Raw genomic sequence first — 21842 nt, forward strand, 5'->3', positions numbered from 1 at the left:
TCACAAGAAGAGCTTTGTCGAAGAGATTACGTGTTTTCTTTCTTGGCTGAACTCCTGGATTCAATTGAATTTGTGGCAGTTGAATCTGATTGAGCTCAGTGTCCATAGGTTTTGGACACAGCTGTTCGACTGCGATCTTCCTACTCTAGTCCGCTGCTGCATTGGCCTTTCGGCGATCGGGTTTTATGGGAAAATGTTTTGCTGATTTTTTTTTTTTTTTTTTTAAATCGCCCACCTCCTCACTGTCATTGACTTTTTTGTTAGGATACTTCTATAGCCTCAGCGATGTCACTGAAAACAAAGGTATGAATTCAAGCATTTGAAATGAGCAGTCAAAACCAGATTTATTTTTTAAAAAAATTATAAAAGAAATGCATAAGATCAAGCACAATACATACTGTGAACATTTCAGGAAATTAGCATTACATATTATAAGCATTGGAAGTTCTTATTTAATGTACAAATATTGAGATTGGTCCTTTTAATCAACTAGACAAAATGATTGTGATCATACCCATTCAAATATAACCTTTACACTTCATTTGTACAAATTTAAATAAATAAATTTTTGTGAGCTCCCATTAATATAGTGCAATAAAAGCTACAGTGGTTTCACGGTTGACAGCAGAATATTGCTAGGTCCTGGGCACAGTACACATTCACACAGTCTTGATTACACATGAAACTTGGAAGACTGCACTAGTGCAATAGTGGTCATCTAAAAAGGTGCAAAAATTATCTTTAACTTGGAAAAAAAAGATCTGTGAAATGCAGCAGAAAACACCCAAAATAATACACAGCAATGGGATAGAATGGCTTAGACATACTTTGCCCCTTTGAATTTTTCACCTGATAAATTTTAACTGAGACCATCAGTCATTTTTCAGATACAGTACAGACAGAATAGGCTAGGTGTTAGACCTAGTCCTGAAGGCTAGAGTGCCTACAGGTTTTGCACTTCAGGGTTTATTTTATTTCTTAACCGATTGGCTAAAGAAACCATGTGACTTGTTTCCAAGGTCTAAACTGGCTGTTGATTAGAAGGAAGCCACAAAAGCCTGCAAGCACTCCAGCCCTCCCGGACTTTAGTTAGACACCCCTGAGTTAAAACTAGCAGTGGCAGCAAAGCCACTATTAAAATGTGGCAGGTTAAGCCCTGCTTCATCTACCTGGCAACCAAGCTGACAAAATATGTAGCTATTAAGAACTCGCTGCATATTGCTTTAAAAAACAGTCATATTCTAAGCTACTTTTCAGACAGCAGTTTCAGACAGTATACTCACAGCAGCAGAAAACAGAGTGGGAGGGGTAGGAATAGCATGTGTTCGTACTGTGTGGGTCAGTAAAGTTTTTCTGTGGCACGTCAGAGCGGCAGGCCTCGCTCCTCAGTGCACCTTCGACAGCAGCGACCGGAAGTTTTCCAGTTCTCTGATGCTAGTTGAGATTCTGAAAAAAAAGAAAAAAAAAAAACAACCGATCATTCATACGGACCGTTTCGGTAAAGCCAAAACACGTGACTGTCCACCTGTGACATCGGCTGGTCGGAACGGTCGTACCTCCCAAAGGCGTTGAAGAGAGCCACGATTTCCTGCCGGGTCAGCTGGAAAGTGGGGTTGGGGCTCCTGGACTTGGGCAGGGCCTCAATCTGCCTCTCGGAGAACAGGATCTTCAGCGCTGTGCCCAGGCCCTGGGTCTGGAAGGGCAGGGGGGTGGGGTGGGGGGCATATCAGAATCACACTGAAACGGCAACACTGTTGACACCCAATCCTATATAATACCCAACTTAAAACTACAATTTGCTTGGACCAGCATAACAATGGCTCACTAACATTTACAAAACTGAGCTCCTCTCCTAAATAAAAGTCGGGCTTAAAATTCCTGCAAAAAAACCTGGTGATCAAAAGTCTTCTCCAAATGTCAGGTTTGGTGAGCCCAATCCTCTCAGGACTTTTGGAAAGGACATTCGGTGTCATATGGCTTGAATAAATGCGGAGAAAGCAGCTTTACTGCTGGTGATTTTCTGTACTGAAGAAGGGAATTAACTGGCACTGTGCCAACCTGCAGTTTCCCCCACAGTCTGCACTTAAAGCATCCAACACAGTCCATGATCCTGGATATGTTCCGGAAGGTCAGCTTGAAATCCTCCTGATGTCAGACAGGGGAGAGGGAGAGAAAGAGGGAGAGAGAGAGAGAGAGAGAGACTTTGACTTCTTCTGTCCTTTAATAAACCATATCCCATACACGCAAGTAAAACTACCAAAGCCACATACAATTAAATGAATAAATAAATGAGAGAGAGAGACATTCAGAGAGAAAAAGTTTTAAAAGACTGTTACAGAAGATGGTGTGTATGCTCTGAGGTGCTCCCCATATGGATTCAGTAAGTTACCTTCAGCTTGGCTGCTTCCTGTAGATTTCCAGTGAACAGAGATGCCTCGTCAAAGTGCAAAGGGAAAGACCTGCGGAGAGTTTTTAGAGTCAGGCACCCGAAACCTTTCATTGATGCAGTTGAATTGATTATATTACAGTCATTGTACAATACCACGTCAATATCAGTATTGCTGCTGGATTTGGGTAGCGTAAATGTGAAATGCCCTTCCTCTTAATGTTTTTGGCTGAACTTACTGGCATTATAAATATTACTCATCAACTAGGAGACACGAAAAAGCACTGTCATTTTTCATAGGTTACACAGTGCCATGTTTTGAAACATTTTTCCTGTAGTTACACTCACTTGGCCACATGGAGGACTTCTAACAGCAGCTCTTTGTTGCGCTGATCCTGGGAAGGTTGGCCAGTGTAAAGCTGGAAGGAGGGAAGTTTAAAGAAAGGCAGGACTTTGGACAGTGCACGCAGCTCAATCAGGTAGAGGAAGTACAGGTTTCTCAGCCTCTTTGGCCCCTCTCCTTTTGTCAATTCTTCATCGAAACGCTGCTGGAACTCTGAGATGTTGTGACCCCACTTCCTCTCAAACCAGTTATCTAAGGGGCAAGAGCACCAGAGCATGAGCAAAAATAACAAACAAACAAACAAACAAAAAATTCAATATAGAGTATATCTCATAGAAATGATCCTTCTCTGTGTCACTCACCATCCAAGAGGTACCTGGCACTCAGATGGACACTGATACTGGCATGTAGCCCAGAGACAAGTCGGAAAAAAGCTCTTTTCTCCACACATTGGCCTAAGAGACACAGAGGCACGGGGTTCAGATTGTGCTGCTTCTCCACAGTGCATCACATCATCACCATGACGTCTAAACATCAGCACATCATACAAAAATGGCAGTAAACAGCCTAGGGTAGCTTTCAAGGTAAGGATGGGAAGCATCTCTTCATACTCACCTTCTAGCCATCTGTAAAATGACCTTCCTGAAAATAAGAGTTCATTTGTGGAGGTGAGAAATAAATCCAACAGAATAGAAAGTTCAAAATGAAAAAATATACATTTGAAAACATAATAAAACACAATGAAAAAACATATCTTACCATCCTTTTCTCCTGAGGGAAAGAAATGAAACATGTATCATTACAAAAAGGATAAGTGAAACATTAAACAAATAACCATTATCAACTTCCAGATATCATTAGGACTGGCATTCTTCACATGAATATGATTTGACTTCAGAACAGAGTCAGGTGCAGTTGAGACTAACTCCAGACAAAATCATGTTATCAACTTACTGTATCTTTCCATAGGATTCAATGGTCGTTTAACAGTGTTTGGCCTGAAAGAAAAGCAAACAGCATAATCATATGGCAAATAAACATAACGCACACTACAAAACTGACAGGTTTAAAAAAAAAAAAAAAAACACATTCAGTTTATTCAAAGAAGAAATTGCCCGTTTACACTCCTAGTTACTCAGAGGTTTTTTGCTTTAAAAAATGACTGCCACTGACAAAACATGTCTTGGCAAGCAGAGGGCAGTATAGCATACCAAATAAGCAGAGGAAATAAACACGTGCATGAGAGGCAAATAAGACCTCACGGCAACACTTTCTCCCGCTCCCCAAAAAGTAACCGTCAGAGCTCTGACAGAGCAGACTTACTTGAAGCAATTTTCTTCATAGATGCTGTTCCAAATCTGCCAGGCTTCAGTCCCCTTATATCCAGTGAAACGCTCGGGATTCAGCAGCAGATCCACATACTGGGAATCAGGTGACTCCTCGTCTGAGGGAAACACAGATGGGGTCATATGGGGTCGACAGCATTGAAAGTGAATCCGTCATCTTTCTGCATGGTTACCAAGCCAAAACTGAGCATTTTTTTCACGCAACCCATCCACGACAGTGCAGAGATGTGTTCTGATCTGCGCAATGAACCGGGTGGGGTGGGTAAAATCGTGCGAATGAATTTCGTTAGAAATCTCACCGTCCACGACGCAGAAGCGATCTTCCACATCATCGTGTCTGTTCCAGTCCAATAGGGCCCGGCGAGTCTCCTCACTACACAGTGCGAGAGCCTCTGTCAGGTATGCTCAGGAAAGTACTTGCTTTTGTTGAAAACTCACTGAGGTATTAGGCCACAATAAGACTTTTAATAACAGAGAAAGTTTAACGCGAGCCCAATAATCACCCTCTTCAGAGTAAAAAAAGATGCTACACTTTGTCTTAGTCAACAAAGTGCTGCAAGCTTACGTATTCCTACTATAAATTGTTGTTGACGATGTACCGTGAATTACGATAGCCAACAATGTGCAAACCTTTTTACAGAACTGGTCAAAGGGGGTAACAGCGCAGTGGAGAAATTTCACTGCCTGTATATTTACACTGCATTGAGTACGGAAATTAGTCAAGAGTGGTACAAATAAATGTTTAAAATGTAATAACAAGGCAACAAACCGTGTTTATAACTATAGTACCGTATTTCACTTGTATAGACTATTGTAGGCTACTGATGTATTTCTCGCTATTGATCATGTGCAGTGAAAGACATAAGCAGCACAGCACCTGAGTGAGCTGTCCACAGAACCCAGCTTTTCAGCCTTCTCACACTCCTGTAGTTCATTACTGGCTTCCTCTGAATACTGAAAAAAGAATTACAGTGAATTGTATTACATTTAATTCATTTTTATTACTATTTTAAAGTCACAATGGTTTAACAGTTGTACCTTGAAACTGCTTGATTTGATCCCCTCCGGCACCTCATTCTGTTAGACATCAAAAAACAATTAAATTATTTAAACGAAGGTGAGATGTTGAGTGAAACAAATCTCGTTTTTGTGCTCATACGGTACTCACTGCTTTGCATGGATTCACGGCACAATTTCTCGATCCACAGTGACTGTTTTCTTCCCAAAACGGGCAGGGTTTGTTCAGATTCACCTGGGACAAAAGACAAAGGGTAAACATTATTTTGCTTACTGTAACAAGGCTAAATGAGACGTGTTATACAGGAGCGAAATAAATTATGTCCCCACCTTGTAAAACCTGAAATAATCGGACTCCAGCAGCTTTTGAAGTTTCGGAAAGAGTTCAATATTGTTGAAGGCATCGATGCTCTCCACGTCGCATGTACAGTCATCCAAGTGTCCCGTTACCTTAGAAAGTTCATGACAACTTTTTCAATACATTACATTACATTTACTTGGCAGACGCTTTTATCCAAAGCGACGTACAAAAAGTGCATTTCATGGTCATAGACAACTGCTGAACACAGGTTCAGTAAGGTACAATACTTATTTTGTACAGCTATTTCTAGCCAAGAACACAGTTCACAGTGAACACTATTCTGACCTAACCTCTGCAAAGCCAACTAGGCAGAAGAATAAGAATAAGAATAAGAACAATACGCAACGGACATAGCTACTTATGTTGTTGTTGATGGTGATGATGATGGTTATTAAGCTATCGTTCCTTATGATATTGCTGTTAGCCTACTATTCAAATTATAAGCATTATAATTAATACCATTGCAATCGTTTAGCATTGGTACTGTTTACCATTCGAACAATTCACCTGTCGTAATAGTAACGTTCACTGAAATTTTGACTTACCTGACAGAAGCACCTGTGTGCGGCAGAACTCGAGCTTGAGTTCATGGAATTAAGAAGTGGAAGAATTCCCAGCAAAAGGAACATCGTAACTGTGTACTCCATACCTGCCCTCTGTCTAATCGGCTATTTCAACAATTCCCCTATAAAAGCCTTCGGAAGTCTACGCGTTGTAGCCTACTCGCTGAAATTCACGGATTCTAGGGTTTCTCCTACTTGTGTTAGGCTACGTGGTCACAAAGTAACTAGTCATAGCGCTGTCACTTCTCAGTTGCCTATATCCTTAAATTACGATAGCACTCGCATGAAGCGATTGAACCAGAATACTGAAAATTACGCTACTTCCTACTGACTCACTCGAATACGTGAATTACGTGACTGCTCCCTTGGCAGCTGTTTTGAATTGATTTGAATGCATAACGCTTGTTCATTGTTTCTTCATTACACTGAAAACGAACTCTCTGATAACACCATTTATTTTTCACAGCAGTGTTTGAAAGCAGAGTGATAATAGGCTCAAATTTAGATAAAATTCTAAATTATTAACTATTTTATTAGGTTATATTCCGTTGTGTACACATTACATTACACAGTTCTGAATAATTAACTACTTAAATATCCATGCATCCTCAGAGACGTAGATTTTTATTTTATTTTCTTTTTAACGAAGGGGTAAAATCAGGAACCATACATTTCTCCAATAATTTACAAGATCAATGCATCACTATCTGCGCAGTACCCGCGCAGAATGGATCGCAGTGAATTCACACAGTAACCCAGAATACCACGCGAATAATTCCCACAATTCCACGGGACCCAAGAGAAACCGTCAGGCAGTGCAACATGGCGGATCCCAGAGAGAAAGCCCTACAGGACTACAGGAAGAAATTACTTGACCACAAAGAAATTGACGGGCGTCTGAAAGAACGTATGTATTCTGCTAGTCATAAAATGTGCTTAAACTGACATTTTCCTCAGGAATCGTGTCGCCCAACTGCTTATTTTGCAGTTAAATGGTGACATGAACAAGCCAACTGCCTAAGTCGCTTTGTCATCCGACCATCCATTGATGTGCTGCCGAAAAATGTGTGTTGTCATGCTGTCTTTTGGGCTGAGAGAAAACAACTATTTACTTAAATTGCAAGCTAGCTTGTAGCTTCTGCATAAACAGCAATGAGTAGGGTCATCGTGCTGGAAGATAGATCGATCGTGCTAGCCATTCTTTAAATTGATGCGACTTTCGATAGGCTAGCTAGTTGGTTGGCTATTTTACTTAGCTAGCTAGCTAATACTAGCCCAAGTATCACCGTTAGTGTTTCGTCTGTACTTGCTAAATAGTTATCATTAGTCTACCGGTTTAGGGAGCAAGCTAATATCAGTCAAAACAAATGTTTGTTATTTTATCGTCGTGACGCAAGTATAATTTCATTTAAGTTAACTGTTTGTGTTTGTAACTGTGCTGAATGAACTGAATATCGCCAGCTATCTATGCCATTGGCACTAATACAAATACTGAATGACTGGAAGGGAAGGATATTTTATCCATAATAATATCAATGAGTTGGGTTATATTTATCTTCACTGTGAGGTCCTTCAGTCGTGGGAAATTGAAACCATGGATTATTGAGAATGCTGCCGCAGTTACATGGGCATCGCCTGACCGGCTAGCTGCCTAGCTTATGTTGTACCATGACCTTGTTAAGTGAGATAACGTTGTGTTTCTATTTTTTCTGTTTTAAGTGCGAGAACAACTAAAGGAACTCACAAAGCAATACGAGAAATCCGAAAATGACCTGAAAGCTTTGCAAAGTGTCGGACAGGTATGAGCATTTCCATATTTCACAAATATACCTGCAGTGTAAAATTTCCCGTTGTTCTTTATCCAGGTCTTTATAATGTAAGTCGTGCGAATGTGGAATTAAGTGCTTATGCTGATTGTTGTATTGTTCTGTCATTTCTTTGTAGATTGTCGGCGAAGTGCTGAAACAGTTAACAGAAGAGAAATGTAAGTTCATTAACAGCATTATTATGTTTTTGTAAACAAAGTCATGGTGCCTAATGCGGCTATTTTTATTTATAGGGAAGTGTTCACATCGTTTTTGAAGATTTAATATCAGTAATTGTACGTGGTTTTGCTTTGCATTAAATATTTCTTATTTTATTGCAGTTATTGTTAAAGCAACCAATGGTCCACGTTATGTTGTTGGCTGCCGTCGACAAGTAAGTTCAAACAGGATTTTCAGTATTGGTACATATATTGCAGACTTGCAGTCTACTGCCTGTGATGCCATATTATACAATTGGCAACTTTGTTTTATTGTATAGACATACAGCTGGTTTCATTGTACTCTCTCTTTATTTATTTTTTTTTAGCTATGTTGAATTTGAAACATTTGTCAAACCTTATTTCTTGTAATTCAGCTGGATAAATCCAAACTCAAGCCTGGCACCAGAGTTGCCCTGGACATGACAACACTTACCATTATGAGGTAAGATTCCCCCCCACCCCCCCGTAAGAAGTCCCTGCAACAGGTTGCTATATGTCACATATAGCATTACATGCTCTGATTACATGGTGGATGTAACCTTGTCCAATGTGTCTGGCATGGCTTGCATGTGTTAACGTCATGCATAGTCACATTATACACATAGCAGCAGATGATGTTGATCTGAAGATGGGTCTTCATTGGAACATTAGCCAATGTACGAACCCATGTTCCTCTGATGACACGGCCATGAACTTCAGCAGTGTTATACCCTTAACATTACATTACATTACATTACATTCATTTGGCAGACGCTTTTATCCAAAGCGACGTACAAAAAAGTGCATTTTCATGATCGTAGACAACTGCTGAACACGGGTTCAGCCATTGAGTCCCAGGGCTGCAAGTACCCAACAAATGCCCAATGGCACAAGCATGCTCATGAACAAATGAATGATTTGAATGAAAGTATTGCTGAATTTAATGAAAGATAATATAAATGGAAAACGTCCCGGTTTTAGTGAGCAGTGACAACCAACAGAAATAGTCCTGTGCCTCTATTTACTGCCACACAAACAAACTTATACGTAACTGTGCTACTCTACTCCTCTTTCTGCTTCTGCCTCAAAATTACAGGGAATATGGTCACAGGCAAAAAATGGCATGGGGACAAAAGACTTGACATTTCACCTTTTCTAGTTTTCTTTGACCAGTGAAAACTGAACCATATTGTGTGCTATTTACAGGTACCTGCCCAGAGAGGTGGACCCCCTGGTGTACAATATGTCCCATGAAGACCCAGGCAGTGTCTCTTACTCAGAGATTGGGGGCTTGTCAGAGCAGATCCGTGAACTGCGAGAGGTACATCATAAACCCCTGTCCCATGCCCGTTTTGTCATTAAGGGTGAATTACTGATTTTTTTTACAACCATGCAGGTGAATGTTATTGATTGGCATAATCTTCTCTCATGCTTGTGTTAAGGTGTTTTCATTTTGTTTCATTGGTCGTAAATTAGAACATTTTTTTCTACTTGTCTTTTCTAATCCTTAAGAAATCAGATGATTTTTAAAATGTTTGGGTGAGCTGTCATTTATATGTTTCTTTTGACTGGTAATTGGATAGTTTTTGGGCAGTATGATTTGCAGTGGGATGTTAACAGTGTATCTGTTCTTGCAGGTGATCGAGTTGCCCCTGACAAACCCAGAGCTCTTCCAGAGAGTGGGTATCATCCCACCCAAGGGCTGTTTGCTGTATGGACCACCAGGTGATTACAACATGTTCTCTCTGTTGTGAGGTTGTGATGCAAGGAAGGAATTTTACGCACATTAATGGACGCGCGCACACACACACACACACACACACACATTTGGGCTGAAGCACTAGATTATACGAGGTGGAGCTTTACATTTTTTCTTTCTTCTAAGGCACTGGAAAGACCCTGTTGGCCAGAGCCGTTGCCAGTCAGCTTGACTGCAACTTCCTGAAGGTGAGCTGCTCTGTCTCCCACATCATGGTTTTCTGAGTTCTCTCGCGAAGGAGCTCCGTTTCTGAACACTGCCCTTCTGACCCAGGTGGTGTCCAGCTCCATTGTGGACAAGTACATTGGAGAAAGTGCCAGGCTGATCAGGGAGATGTTCAACTATGCCAGGGATCACCAGCCCTGCATAATCTTCATGGATGAGATTGATGCCATTGGTAAGAACCCAACGTCCCGCTGAAACCCTCTCATGATGACACCACAGCCAGGGATTCAGGAATCACTGATACGTGCAGTCTGTAGTTGTGTGTCGAAACCATGTGCCCTGCTAGCATCCTGGGCTGTAGCTCTGCATCGCTTAGCAACATGATCAGTGGTGGCACTGCTGTCATTTTGATGTTGTGCCTTGTTGTTCAGGGGGCCGTCGTTTCTCTGAGGGAACGTCTGCTGATAGAGAGATTCAGAGGACACTGATGGAGGTGAGCTTCACATTCAGCTGTTATTCACACATAATTCGATAGAACTCTTTCGGTGTTCATTTTATTCCTTGTCGATTTTAACTTCATGAAATTGCATGTGCACCCAATGCTGTTCTAGATGTTGAGCAACACTGCTGTCCTTGACCTTGACCTTGTCCCATCCGATTTCTTCCCCAGCTTCTGAACCAGATGGATGGGTTTGATACTCTGCATAGGGTGAAGATGATCATGGCCACAAACCGGCCTGACACCCTGGACCCTGCCTTACTACGTCCAGGCAGGCTGGACCGCAAGATCCGTACGTTACCACTGTGCTGATATTTCAGCTCAGTCTGTCCTGTTGTCCAAGGCCTGTGATGTGCTTATCAAATGTGCATTTTCAGGTCAAAATGTACTAGTACAACATCATCCAAAATGCTGTGGTGCACCAAATTTTTACACTGCTTAACCTCAACTTTGAAAATTTTTTTTTTCCTTTGATAGTTTGTGTAAGTGATATTTGATTGCTTGTGCTGGCTGTATTTTTATGTAGAAATCTGAAATGGAACAAATCTGTGTGTATCATGTTTTATTCAAATTGGATTGTCGGTTTTTGAAATGGTTTGATTTTGCTAGTGTGCCTTTTCGTTTTGGAAAATACAACATGGCAGAACCAGAGAAAGGCAATTAGAAATGTATTGGTGTTTTATGGATGTTAGATTTTATTGGGTACTTTATAGCCACCGTGTTCTCGATGAGTCCCGTAAAATAGGAGTGGCATGTATAGCAATTTACCCGTACTTGTTGCCTGGAGAAATTGATATACTTACAGCTCTGTTTATTTCTCATAGACTTCTCTAGATCTATTAAGAAAATGTTTCTGAAGATTTTTGTTACCAAACTTTACTCTGTCGGACTCTTCCCTCCCTGTAGACATTGAGCTACCGAATGAGCAAGCTCGCCTGGACATCCTGAAGATCCACTCTGGACCCATTACCAAGCATGGAGAAATAGGTCAGTTTGCGAAGACTTGGGCTGAGTCCTGCTGAGGGACTCTGGGAGTTCTCAGGGACTTTTCTTGCTGTAATTATATTATTTTTAAGGCACAATACCTCTGAATGCCTGCCATCTTACTTTAACAGGTCATTTAACAGGTGGTTTGTCCGCAATACATTAATTTAAGGTTAGACTGGTATTTTAATCGCAATATTTGTTTTGATTTCCGGAAATATATTTTTCGGTTGTTCTGTCTACTTATGTTTTGGTGGAGCTTTATACATCGTTATAAAGCTCCACTATTTTTCTTTTGTAATTCCTGGTATATATTTGATTATTCGCAGACTATGAAGCAATTGTGAAGCTGTCCGATGGTTTCAATGGAGCCGATTTGAGAAACGTGTGCACTGAAGCAGGTGAGAACCATGATCTTTCTGCGACCCATGTTTCAAGTGACACTGTTCTAACTGTGCACAGATCTCTTTAGTCGCTGCAATGCTAATGCAAACCTTCATAATTGCATAATTGCTTTTGCAGGCATGTTTGCAATCCGTGCTGATCACGAGTATGTAACTCAGGAAGATTTCATGAAGGCAGTGCGCAAAGTGGCAGATTCTAAGAAGCTGGAATCCAAACTGGACTACAAGCCAGTATAACAAAGTTCCTTACCATCGAGAAGAATCTTGGGTGCACCAGAGAGAAGACAAACTGCTTAAAAATGGGAAAGTTTGCCATTTCTGTACTGTACTCCATTACAAATATATATACAAGTGTAGAGTGTAGAATCCATTAACTTTAGAGGATAACGCTATGCTACGGTGTTTTTTTGTATGTAGCAAAAAAAAGAAAAGCTTTGTTCTATTCTGTCCATTGGAGAAAAAAAAAACATATGGCTGTCTTGAGTAATTGTACAATTTCAATGTCCTACTATAAGATACTCTTTGCCATTTCTACACAAGTGTAATATTGAACCATCAATTGACCTCAAGAATGATTGAATATACATTTACTACAATTGTTCCTGGATCTGTCTTGTTTCCTATTAAACACTGTCAGAAGTGAAAGTATTTCAGTGATTTATTACCACTTTAGGAGAAAAGAAATGTGCATCAATGAAGCATTTATATCTATCGCTTATAAAATATATGAAAGCTGTATGCCTGGTTGACTTTGTACCATGTAAAATACAGTCATTAAAAACTTTCTGTAAAATAACCAATCTTTGATGCATGTGTCTAATCTGAAAGTTTTATCATATTGGCAAACTCAAAAATAGTCATCGTTTTCAGCATTGACAGTCAATATATTAATTTTTATAAATGGCCACAGAGATGAGCGAAATGATATTAAGAGTTCACAGATGCATGAAACGTATGCTCATGACAATAGACCGTACTAGATATTTGGAGGATAATTTACTGGGTTTTTTTTTTTTTTTTTTTTTTTAGCAGCCAGAGAATTTCTTGGAATCCCATTTTTGTCCTTAATTTAACAATCACCTATCACTTGTGGAGCTGCTCAGTGGCCGACAATAGAGGATTGTGGTTGTACTAGGCAGCTCCCAGGTGTGAATGTGTATGAGTGTAAAGCAGGGCGTTGCTGAAAAAGAGCATCCGTGCTCAGCGAACCTACCCTGGGTAAATAAAGGTTAAATAAATAAAAAAATAAAATAAATTGTACAGACAGACAACAGGCAGTCATTTCCAAAGAAAGCACATTTAGAAAGGCTGTTTTAAGATTTTCTGTGACATGATGTGCATACGAATTGTAAAATACACAACCGTGAATTTTATGAGCCAAAATGAAAAATACTTACAAACATAAAGAACAATAGGTTTGACAAACATTCATCAGGTATGCTCACTCAAGTAAGACTTGGATGAGTTTACACAACCCATTTGAAAACGCAAGCTAAATGCAGCGAATGATGGATTTGCTGCTGAACATGCCATACAAAACTGAAGCACACAATGGGCCTCATTCACAAAACTTTTATTTAATTATATACTTGTATACAAAAAAAGATATGAGATTCATGGCACATGTGCAGACTTTGTTTTTGTGCATATCCCAGGTGCATGACATGAAGACTGCTGGATGTTTGTAAATTTTATGCGCAGTCCTGTTCGTGCGGTTTACATAAGGAACCAGCCATGAACAATTACACATTAACAAAAAAAAAAGATGAATGCCGAAATGTTTTTGGAAACGTTCTTACAGGCAGTTTTCGATCAAATATGATCGTATGCATGTTTCGTGGATAAGGCCCAGTGTAATGAAATAAAAAAGGAACGTTATTCACGTTTTCGTTCACATTTCTATGGTTCTCGTTCTCTTATTCTTAAGTTTGACACGAATCACCCGCCATACGAGATGGTCCCTAACTTTGAAAGTAGGGACAGATCACGTGACTCTCTTGGTAGCGAGCATCATGGCGGACATGCATGTGGGGCTCCAAAACAAACTCCAACGATACTACAGTTAGCTAGTTACGACAACAAATAACAGCATTGTACGACTTTTCTGTGGCGAGTTGGGCCACCGGTGCCCGAAAACACCGCATTATGGACGGGGAAAATAAGCTTAATTTCCCGTCCCTACCTGCCTCTAAGGAGGACCAACTGGTAAATGTCATAAACTAGTTAGGCTAGCAGGAGCTAGCAAACTGATCAGATATCTTGCGTCCGGTAGTAAGCAAATGTGTTTAGTTGTATTTTTGAAGCTGGTGTTGTGTAGCAAAACGGGTCGTTAAATGCTGAAACCGATTTGAAGCGGTTGTCAGGTGTTAGCCAGCCAGCTAACTACTAACAATGCTCTGTGTCATTTAGCTAATGCTAGAGAGCTTGCTAGCAGTTTGCGGTTTAGCCACTTCGCTAGCTAACTACATGTTAAAGCAAGTATAATCTGCTTTAATTCAGATTAGATAGCTAGATGGCTAATGTGGTGTTGCATCTTAGCTAGCTCGCTGTTGTTACATTTGGCTAGATGTTTTGTTCGCTAAGTAGCTGTCTCTACTTAGCGCCAATTAATGTTTTTGTACATCATTCTTGCTTGTGCTTGTTTCACTATCGACGTGTAATCAACGTCCACCCGCAAACGATTTTGAATAAGAGATTGGCTTCTTGGTAGTTGGCTACACTGCTCTTTTTTTGTTAAATATCAGTGTTAGCAATGGTTGTTACATTTTTCTCAATACATTCGCAACATTCCAGGGTAGCTAATCCATTAAGTCTCCGTGGCTTCATATTTTAAGCTTTATGCGCATCCAACTGGTTGGCAGTGCGCAGGTACGGCTACCTTTGTAATGATTAACTAATGCAGACTTCTTGATTTCACAGGACTGGGCGTATCCAATGAGGCGAGAAATGCAGGTATGTGCATAGACTGGAATGCCTCGCGTGCTTGGGATAAACTAACCATATTGTGCCTTTACTTTAATTACTTTTACAGCAGTTACAGTTTGTAACTGGGGAAGGCACATGATAGTTTTTATTCTGTGACCTCTTAATTTGACTACCCTCTACTAGATATTTGAATACAGCAGTAAAATCATGTCATGTTAATGTAACATCATACCATTTTTGAGCGTTTAGTTTAACACAATAGAACATAATGTTTTAAGCATATAGATGTACTTATTTCTAGAAAACTGTTTTGCAATGATAGGGGACATGTCTAGAAAAAGCCTTAATGACAGAATTTTAGTAACTACGCTTTATGTCTCAGTAGGACTTAGTGCACTAAACATAATGGATATTTTACATAATACCTGACAATAATTGAGTTATTAGTTATAAATGTGTATTTGGTAGGATTTCTTTGGGTTTTGCTGTTAAACTCAGAGGCTGGTCGTGTGTGAATGCCCACCATTGACAGCATTATGAACTGTACGTTAGGGATACATTACACATGTCTTGTTGTAGGATTCTGTCTGATTCATTTAGCACAGTCTGGACAACAGTTTGTTTGTTCACTGATCCCTGAGCCTTACATGAAATTTCTGTTTGTCCCACAAAACTCAGAATAGGGACACAGCTAAGACACTGGAAATGTGCATTTAGATGTCTCATAAGCTTTTTGTGATGTCTGAAGAAATTACTGAGAAAGGTTTGAAGGATCTATCTAGCTTGCTACCAAGCTGTTTCACACTAGGCTGACAGTTTCAGTTTTGTTTATAATGGGAATCAACAATAGTACAGTGCAGTGATCACAGACAATACAGGCTTGCTTAGTGGGTGGTCCATATGGGTGGCATTAAACTTGCACCATGACTCAAAATATGAAGTTTTTATTCCTCCCGTGTGGCCCAATGCTGTGGAGCCTAGCTGCAGAAATGTGCATTTGGTGTATATTCATGTCTGAAATGACCCACTGCATCCAAGAATGGCAGTGGGGTGGCTTTCACCAGAGTATGACCCTCTTCTTTCTAGCACTAACGCTAACTGGCGTGTCTCTCAATGGAGCCGATGTTGTAAAGCATTAGGTGCAGATCTGGGTTCCTGGATGTAAGATCTATTTCTATCCCCTACAACATTCCAACCAACCAGTTTTGGTGGCTGGTAACTCAAGTCCCTTGTTTGAACTATATTACCAAGGAACAGCTTGTACCGTGATGTGACTAAAATGAAGTTATTCAAAACACTTGCCAAGATTGCCATTTAAAAAATGTGCAAATTTTGCCGGTTATGATAATGGCAGTGGTGTTGACAAGTGAGCGCTTGCTCTCCAAATCTTGATTTAATTATATGGTGTCAGGTAGTACGTGTGCATACCACACAGAGGCGGTATCTCTAGAGGTTGTGGTGTCCAACTGATTCCAGCCCTTGCAGGAATTGGACCTAACCCTTGACCCTGTGAGTAGGAGGCCTGATGGGCCACAGGGAACCCAGATGGCCACATCATCCAGGAAATAGGATTTGGTGATAGTTGGGGAATAATTTATTTGAGGTGTCGACAGCGTAGTCCGTGAACGTGATTGGGGGTTTTGTACAGTGTGTAGCCCGCCAGGGAGGTTAGAGACTGAAAAGGGTAGACCAGTTCTGGATCTGGTGCATTATAATGATCCTGAGAGAATTTGCAGCATAGAGGTAGTTGAGCCACTTGGGACAAGTGATCATTCTGCAGTTAGTTTTGATGTATTTTGGCAAATTAAGATGGCCTTCTCTTAAGTCCAGAATTTAAATTTTAGGTGTGCCAACTTTACAAAGATACGAGTGAATTTAAGTAATATAGATTGTTCACAACTTATTGATTGCAAGACTGAATGAAAAATGGGGCAGGTTCAAAAGGGTTATTCTTGATGCACAATGTAAATTCATTCCAAAGGTAAGGAAAAGTATGTTGAAAAAACAGTGTCCACAGTGGATGAATAAAGCTATAAGGAGAGTTGGAGAAAAAAGAAATATAAAAATAACATTACTGAGAGTAATAAGGCTGAATGTTGTACATACCGCTGATAAGAATAGAAATAAGATGGTAGCGCACATGGCTAACAAGCAGTCATTTTATTTTTTAAAAGTAGGGGGATGAACTATAAGATAGACAAGTGTGTGAAGTGCAGCAACATTAACCAATTAGATTAAATTTTATGTATTAATTTATTTTGTAATAAAAAAACTTTTTTTTTCCAGGAAATCTTACCTGGCCTGTTTTTAGGCCCTTATTCAGCTGCCATGAAGAGCAAGGTAGGCTAATGCTTAATGAGTAGCATGTTGTTCTAATGGGTGTTAAAATGGGTTTAAAAAACCTGTTGAATATGTGATCATTTTTCATATTCTGAATGATGCAAAATTATTTCTTTCTTTTTTCAGCTGCCCACCCTTGAAAAGCAGGGAATTACTCATATTGTTTGTGTCAGACAAGATATTGAAGCCAATTTCATAAAGCCAAATTTTCCACTGAAATTTAGGTGAGACAACCATGAATTGTTTTAGAGGAATAGTTTCTTTGTGTAATTCCATATGACGTATTGCGTATCACTGAGACGTGTGATCTAGAGTAGATCTGGTTGTTCAGTTTTCTTCTTGGTGAACTGTCGTATTTGGGAATTGAGTTAAAATCATCTTCATGGATCGTATTTTTGTTCTGCAATTTCAGATACCTTGTCTTAGATATTGCCGACAACCCTGTGGAAAATATTATTAGGTATTTCCCAATGGTGAGTTACTATGCGCATTTTGGAGATTGGTGCTGTCTTGGTGTAACAATGTTGTAGTAGTGGTCATAATTTGTCTCCTTTCTCTTTTTAGACTAAAGAATTTATTGATGGAAGTTTACAGTCTGGAGGTACTGAAAATTGTCAATTACACTTGAGGGGGCAGTTATCATCAGAAAAAAGAAAGCTGTATGTACTGTAATGGAACAATTACAGGGCCTATAAATACTAAATCCACATAGAAGTTGCTCTGGATGTTCAGCCATATTTTGTGTGAAGGCGCATTGAATACATAGTTATATTGATGCTTTCTTTTTTTGCATGATTCAGAAAGGTTTGGGATCTTGATTTGTCAACCTTTCTCTGTATGAATGTTCTCCTATCTTTATTTTGTTGTGCAGGAAAGGTACTTGTTCATGGAAATGCAGGAATATCCAGAAGGTTAGTCGCACCTGTGCAAGTATGAGATTGATTTCCTGTAAGCAGAACTGACTAAATCAGATTTTTCATTTATTAGTCATTTATTTATTGGATACTTTTTACAAACATTTCTCTCTGCACTTCACTATTAAACAAATTCAAATGTATTTTTATTGAAAGTTTCTTTCTGAGATTCGGACACTTTCTCAAACCAGTTCTTTTTTTTCTTAGTGCTGCCTTAGTAATCGCCTACCTTATGGAAACATTTGGTGTAAAATACAGGTGAGTGTCAGCCTTTTTATCTTTTCTTTTTTAAAAATTTAATTACATATTTATTTATTTAGTTATTTGATCATTTTCTGCTGTTTATTGCTTTGAAACATGGTTCTTGAAATCTCTTTTTAGTTATGAAGAGAAGTAAAATATTTGTCATGCAGGAGTCATAATAGTCCAGTTGATTTTTCACACATTTTTGTGAACAACTTGTTATACAATATTAAACATATAATGACCAAACAGCTAACTTGGACAGTGATTGGGGCTGTAAAACAAGGAATACAAATAAGGAATATTTTAATATTTAATTTTTTTTAAATCAGTTGCCCGATCTCAGCCGTTTCATGTTCTGCCTGTGCTACGCTTCTCCACAGGGACGCGTTCAGCCATGTTCAGGAGAGGAGGTTCTGCATCAATCCCAACGTGGGCTTCGTGCATCAGCTGCAGGTGAGAGCTGGCCCTTACCGGAGCCCCTCGGTAATTCACTCAGACCGCTATTACCGCCTCACGTGAAGCAGCAGGAGGAAGAGCCCCTAATGCTGAGCACTCCTGGGAATTCCAGAGGGGGAGAAAGATCGGTACAGATGACATTTGGTCTTATCTGATCTCATTTTGCTGGTTGCCTTTTCCTGCTCTTTTCACTTCATGGACCTAATGTGATTCCCCCGAATAACAATATTCACTTGTGGAATCCTAAGATCTGGCTTTACGATGTCAATCCCCTTGAAGGTGCATGGATAAGGGTCTAATTGCTACATAAAATACTAGAAGACAACATTAATTATATCTAGTGTTTCTCTACTAAAACTGTTTATACCCCACTCTTTATTTGTATATTTCAGTCTTATTGCTTTACCAGCGCAGCAAAATCTTTTCAAGGTCTCTGAATAATGTCGGTGCAAATGGCTAAAACATCATATGCAGGGATACGCTTGTTAATGCAACATCTTCCTGTCAGGCAGTTTTATTAGATTTCTTTATTAGATTTCTCTGAAATTATTACAGGACCTTTAAGTGCTGCTTTATTGTTTAGTATTCCTTTCTTATTCCATCTCAGACCCTGGTCACACAATGTTATGTCGGTTTGCCATGGTGCTGTCAACCATAGCACAATGACAGTCTGTGTTTATCAATAGAAATGGCAGTTTAGCACAGAATGTGCTTCTGTTTGCTTCTATAAAGGCTTAATCCAGCCTTAATAAAAGGTAGCGTTTTGTCTGAAAAGGCAGCGAGTGTTAACGAATGTTTCTCAGGAGTGGTGGAGGGCTTACATAAGGATTATACGAATGGAACTTCATTCGGTCGAAAGGCTGTGTAAGGAGGGATTCCATGTGCTTTACAGGAGTATGAAGCAATCTACCTAGCCAAACTTACCATCAAGATGATGTCGCCAATCCAGCTGGGCCGTTCCTTCTCCTTGCAAGCTGGGATGCCAGGTGAGTCGGGTGGTGTGTCGTGGAAGGTGAATCCTTTTTTAGGGAGCGTGGAGACACCTGACAATCTGGCTTCACTGGAGCCTTCACAATGTGTCCCCTGGGAACATGGCATTGCAGTCTGACTGTGGGCTCTCTCTCTCTCTCTCTCTCACACCCTCTCTCAACCCCCCCACCTACATCTCTCTCTCCCTCTCTCTCTCTCCCTTCTCCCTCCCTTGCTCACGCAGGGAGCCTGAAGCGAACGCTGGAGGAGGACGAGGACTTTGGGGGCATGCAGGTCACAGCGGCGCAGAACGGATAGGGCTGGCACAGAGGAGCCATTCACTGCAAAGGACTTATTTTTACATTTTTATTGGAACTAAAAAATATAAAATATTTAAACTTTTCTAATGGGAGGGAGGGGGGGATTGCTCCTGACGTCTGAGACCTCTGGGGCTGGGGAGAAATTTGAAAAGTGAAGCTTTTTGTTTCTTTTTTTTTTTTTAGTTGATAGCACTGATTTTTGTTTGGCCTTTTCTTTCTTTTTTTGCAGTTTTATAGTATTTAAAGCATTTTGCATTTGCAGCGGGACAGTATTGCAATAATGCATTTTTGATACTTGAATTTTTTTTTTTTTTTTGGGCAGGATGGAGTTTATGGTATAAGGGAAGGAGGCAGAAGGTTAGTGCTCTGGGTGGATTGTTTGAGGATGTATATTTTGGGGTGCCAGAGAGGCCGGGGAATGTTCTAGAATACGACTAAAAACACACCGCATGAGAGCGGCCACCCCTTCAGAGGCCAGTGACACCTGGCTGTGCCGTCGCTGTCGTCCTTGGGCGGGGGCAGGGGTTGGTTGGCGCTGTGGCCATTTGGCAGGTGATTGTTGATCCTTGTCAAATAGTCAGTTATCATGAGGGACGCTTCATTGAACGTGGGGGAAGAAAATGCTTGCTGGGGGAATAAATAAGCTCTTGCTCACACGAGAAACACTAACCAGTTTTTCAAAGTGTTTAGTTTCTTGCCACTAGGTTTAACCTTTCCTTCCTGAGTCTTGAGCACCAGTAAGGATGCTAGCTATATAAAACATCTGCCATTACACTGAGAAATTGCGGGTTAAATCCTGAGCGCACGGTGGTCGTTTGTCAGAGTGGCGAGAACACGTCTCCTGTGCTTTGCATCTGCAGAAAGGTACGGTTCTACGTCAGGAGTATGAAACCTGTTCCGAAGGACTGTCGCGTGTGCAGGTCTCCTGTTTCGTCCGACTCCTCTGTGGCTCAATTTGTCTGTACATCTACGGTCTGTGCCTGCTATGGCCCCAAAATAAATCCCCAAAGGATTTCCTCCAACATCGTCTCCATTCTAACTGTTGTTTAAAAAAAAAAAAAAATAAATTGAAAAATTCCGATAGGTGAGAATGAAATACTGTAGTCTCACGTATTGAGATGGGACACCGGCATACAGGTGGCCCTGTAAGAAGTGGGTTTCATACTCCTAAAATGTAGATTTGTCCACATAAAGCAAGTAGAGGCTATTTAAACAGTGCAGTGCCATTGCTTTCTTCGACGACCTTGCTGGCTTGTTTCTTTTTTTTAAGTGGTGTTTTATTACTGGGTGCAGGCCGTTTTGGCAAGTGTTTCTGCTCATTTAACAGAGTGAAGCTCAATAGCATGGGAATAACCTGGGACAAAGCAGAGGCTCAGCTGAAAGGTATACCATTACTAGAACATAACATGGTTGCCAAACTGAAGTATTGTGTGGCTCATATGGGGGGAGGGGATAATCTTTCACTGGTGCTGAAGTGCAGTGGCGTTTTGGAAGGTTTTCACGCATGCATGCATTTTAATTCTACGGAAAGCTGTTCACCATGGTGGGTTGTAATTGCTCGCCAGTTTAAAATGTCTGCCCTGTAGTTGAATACATTGGGGCGGGTGAGATTATTGCAATGCCACACTATTTAGAGGCAGAATAAAAGCAAGGGTTTTTTTTTGTTGTTTTTCTTTTAATAACCCCAACATTGGTCTGCAGCAAGAATTGTATATAATAGGTGCGAGACTGTAAACCAAACTAAAAAATATTTATTAAAAATAAATGATTTTTGCTTTAGATATTTTTCTGTAATTTCATTGCTTAAACATCACAACTATAATTCAGTGAAGACAGCAAC

The 21842-nt window shown here is 40.2% G+C and overlaps 3 protein-coding genes across 3 annotated transcripts; 2 read left to right on the top strand and 1 right to left on the bottom strand.

Moving 5' to 3' along the window:
- Window positions 1-325: 325 nt before the first annotated feature.
- On the bottom strand, window positions 326-6374 carry ero1a (endoplasmic reticulum oxidoreductase 1 alpha). Its single transcript, XM_064321219.1, has 16 exons — window positions 5999-6374; window positions 5423-5542; window positions 5244-5327; window positions 5114-5152; window positions 4953-5029; window positions 4375-4448; window positions 4053-4173; window positions 3684-3727; window positions 3489-3500; window positions 3345-3371; window positions 3092-3184; window positions 2735-2981; window positions 2390-2459; window positions 2059-2145; window positions 1557-1693; window positions 326-1446 (listed from the first exon to the last, which is right to left on the bottom strand). The coding sequence occupies exons 1-16, from the start codon at window positions 6098-6100 to the stop codon at window positions 1386-1388; spliced, it is 1395 nt and encodes a 464-aa protein (XP_064177289.1). The 5' UTR covers window positions 6101-6374; the 3' UTR covers window positions 326-1385.
- A 152-nt stretch (window positions 6375-6526) lies between these two features.
- On the top strand, window positions 6527-12628 carry psmc6 (proteasome 26S subunit, ATPase 6). The gene is made up of 14 exons (XM_064321263.1): window positions 6527-6923; window positions 7736-7815; window positions 7961-8000; window positions 8163-8215; window positions 8417-8484; window positions 9228-9342; window positions 9659-9746; window positions 9907-9968; window positions 10054-10177; window positions 10377-10438; window positions 10616-10736; window positions 11351-11431; window positions 11758-11829; window positions 11951-12628. Exons 1-14 carry the CDS (start codon window positions 6839-6841, stop codon window positions 12067-12069), a joined length of 1170 nt encoding a protein of 389 aa, XP_064177333.1. The 5' UTR covers window positions 6527-6838; the 3' UTR covers window positions 12070-12628.
- A 1179-nt stretch (window positions 12629-13807) lies between these two features.
- styx (serine/threonine/tyrosine interacting protein) lies at window positions 13808-21781 on the top strand. Its single transcript, XM_064321292.1, has 11 exons — window positions 13808-14037; window positions 14752-14784; window positions 17044-17097; window positions 17224-17321; window positions 17510-17570; window positions 17662-17698; window positions 17969-18008; window positions 18219-18269; window positions 18638-18710; window positions 19606-19699; window positions 19927-21781. Exons 1-11 carry the CDS (start codon window positions 13978-13980, stop codon window positions 19998-20000), a joined length of 675 nt encoding a protein of 224 aa, XP_064177362.1. The 5' UTR covers window positions 13808-13977; the 3' UTR covers window positions 20001-21781.
- The last annotated feature ends 61 nt before the right edge of the window (window positions 21782-21842 follow it).

This window comes from Anguilla rostrata, chromosome 1 (assembly GCF_018555375.3).
Source record: "Anguilla rostrata isolate EN2019 chromosome 1, ASM1855537v3, whole genome shotgun sequence".
NCBI lineage: Eukaryota > Metazoa > Chordata > Actinopteri > Anguilliformes > Anguillidae > Anguilla > Anguilla rostrata.

Excerpts from the sequence above, each read along its gene's own strand:
- psmc6 (XM_064321263.1), top strand. The coding sequence starts at position 6,839 with ATGGCGGATCCCAGAGAGAAAGCCCTACAGGACTACAGGAAGAAATTA. Across the intron at positions 10,439-10,615 it reads TTCAGAGGACACTGATGGAG|CTTCTGAACCAGATGGATGG; the intron begins GTGAGCTTCACA and ends TTTCTTCCCCAG. Across the intron at positions 10,737-11,350 it reads CAGGCTGGACCGCAAGATCC|ACATTGAGCTACCGAATGAG; the intron begins GTACGTTACCAC and ends CCCTCCCTGTAG.
- ero1a (XM_064321219.1), bottom strand. The coding sequence starts at position 6,100 with ATGGAGTACACAGTTACGATGTTCCTTTTGCTGGGAATTCTTCCACTT. Across the intron at positions 3,728-4,052 it reads TATGAAGAAAATTGCTTCAA|GCCAAACACTGTTAAACGAC; the intron begins GTAAGTCTGCTC and ends CTTTTCTTTCAG. Across the intron at positions 2,460-2,734 it reads GAAGTCCTCCATGTGGCCAA|GTCTTTCCCTTTGCACTTTG; the intron begins GTGAGTGTAACT and ends AACTCTCCGCAG.
- styx (XM_064321292.1), top strand. The coding sequence starts at position 13,978 with ATGGACGGGGAAAATAAGCTTAATTTCCCGTCCCTACCTGCCTCTAAG. Across the intron at positions 14,038-14,751 it reads CCTCTAAGGAGGACCAACTG|GACTGGGCGTATCCAATGAG; the intron begins GTAAATGTCATA and ends TTGATTTCACAG. Across the intron at positions 17,098-17,223 it reads CAGCTGCCATGAAGAGCAAG|CTGCCCACCCTTGAAAAGCA; the intron begins GTAGGCTAATGC and ends TTCTTTTTTCAG.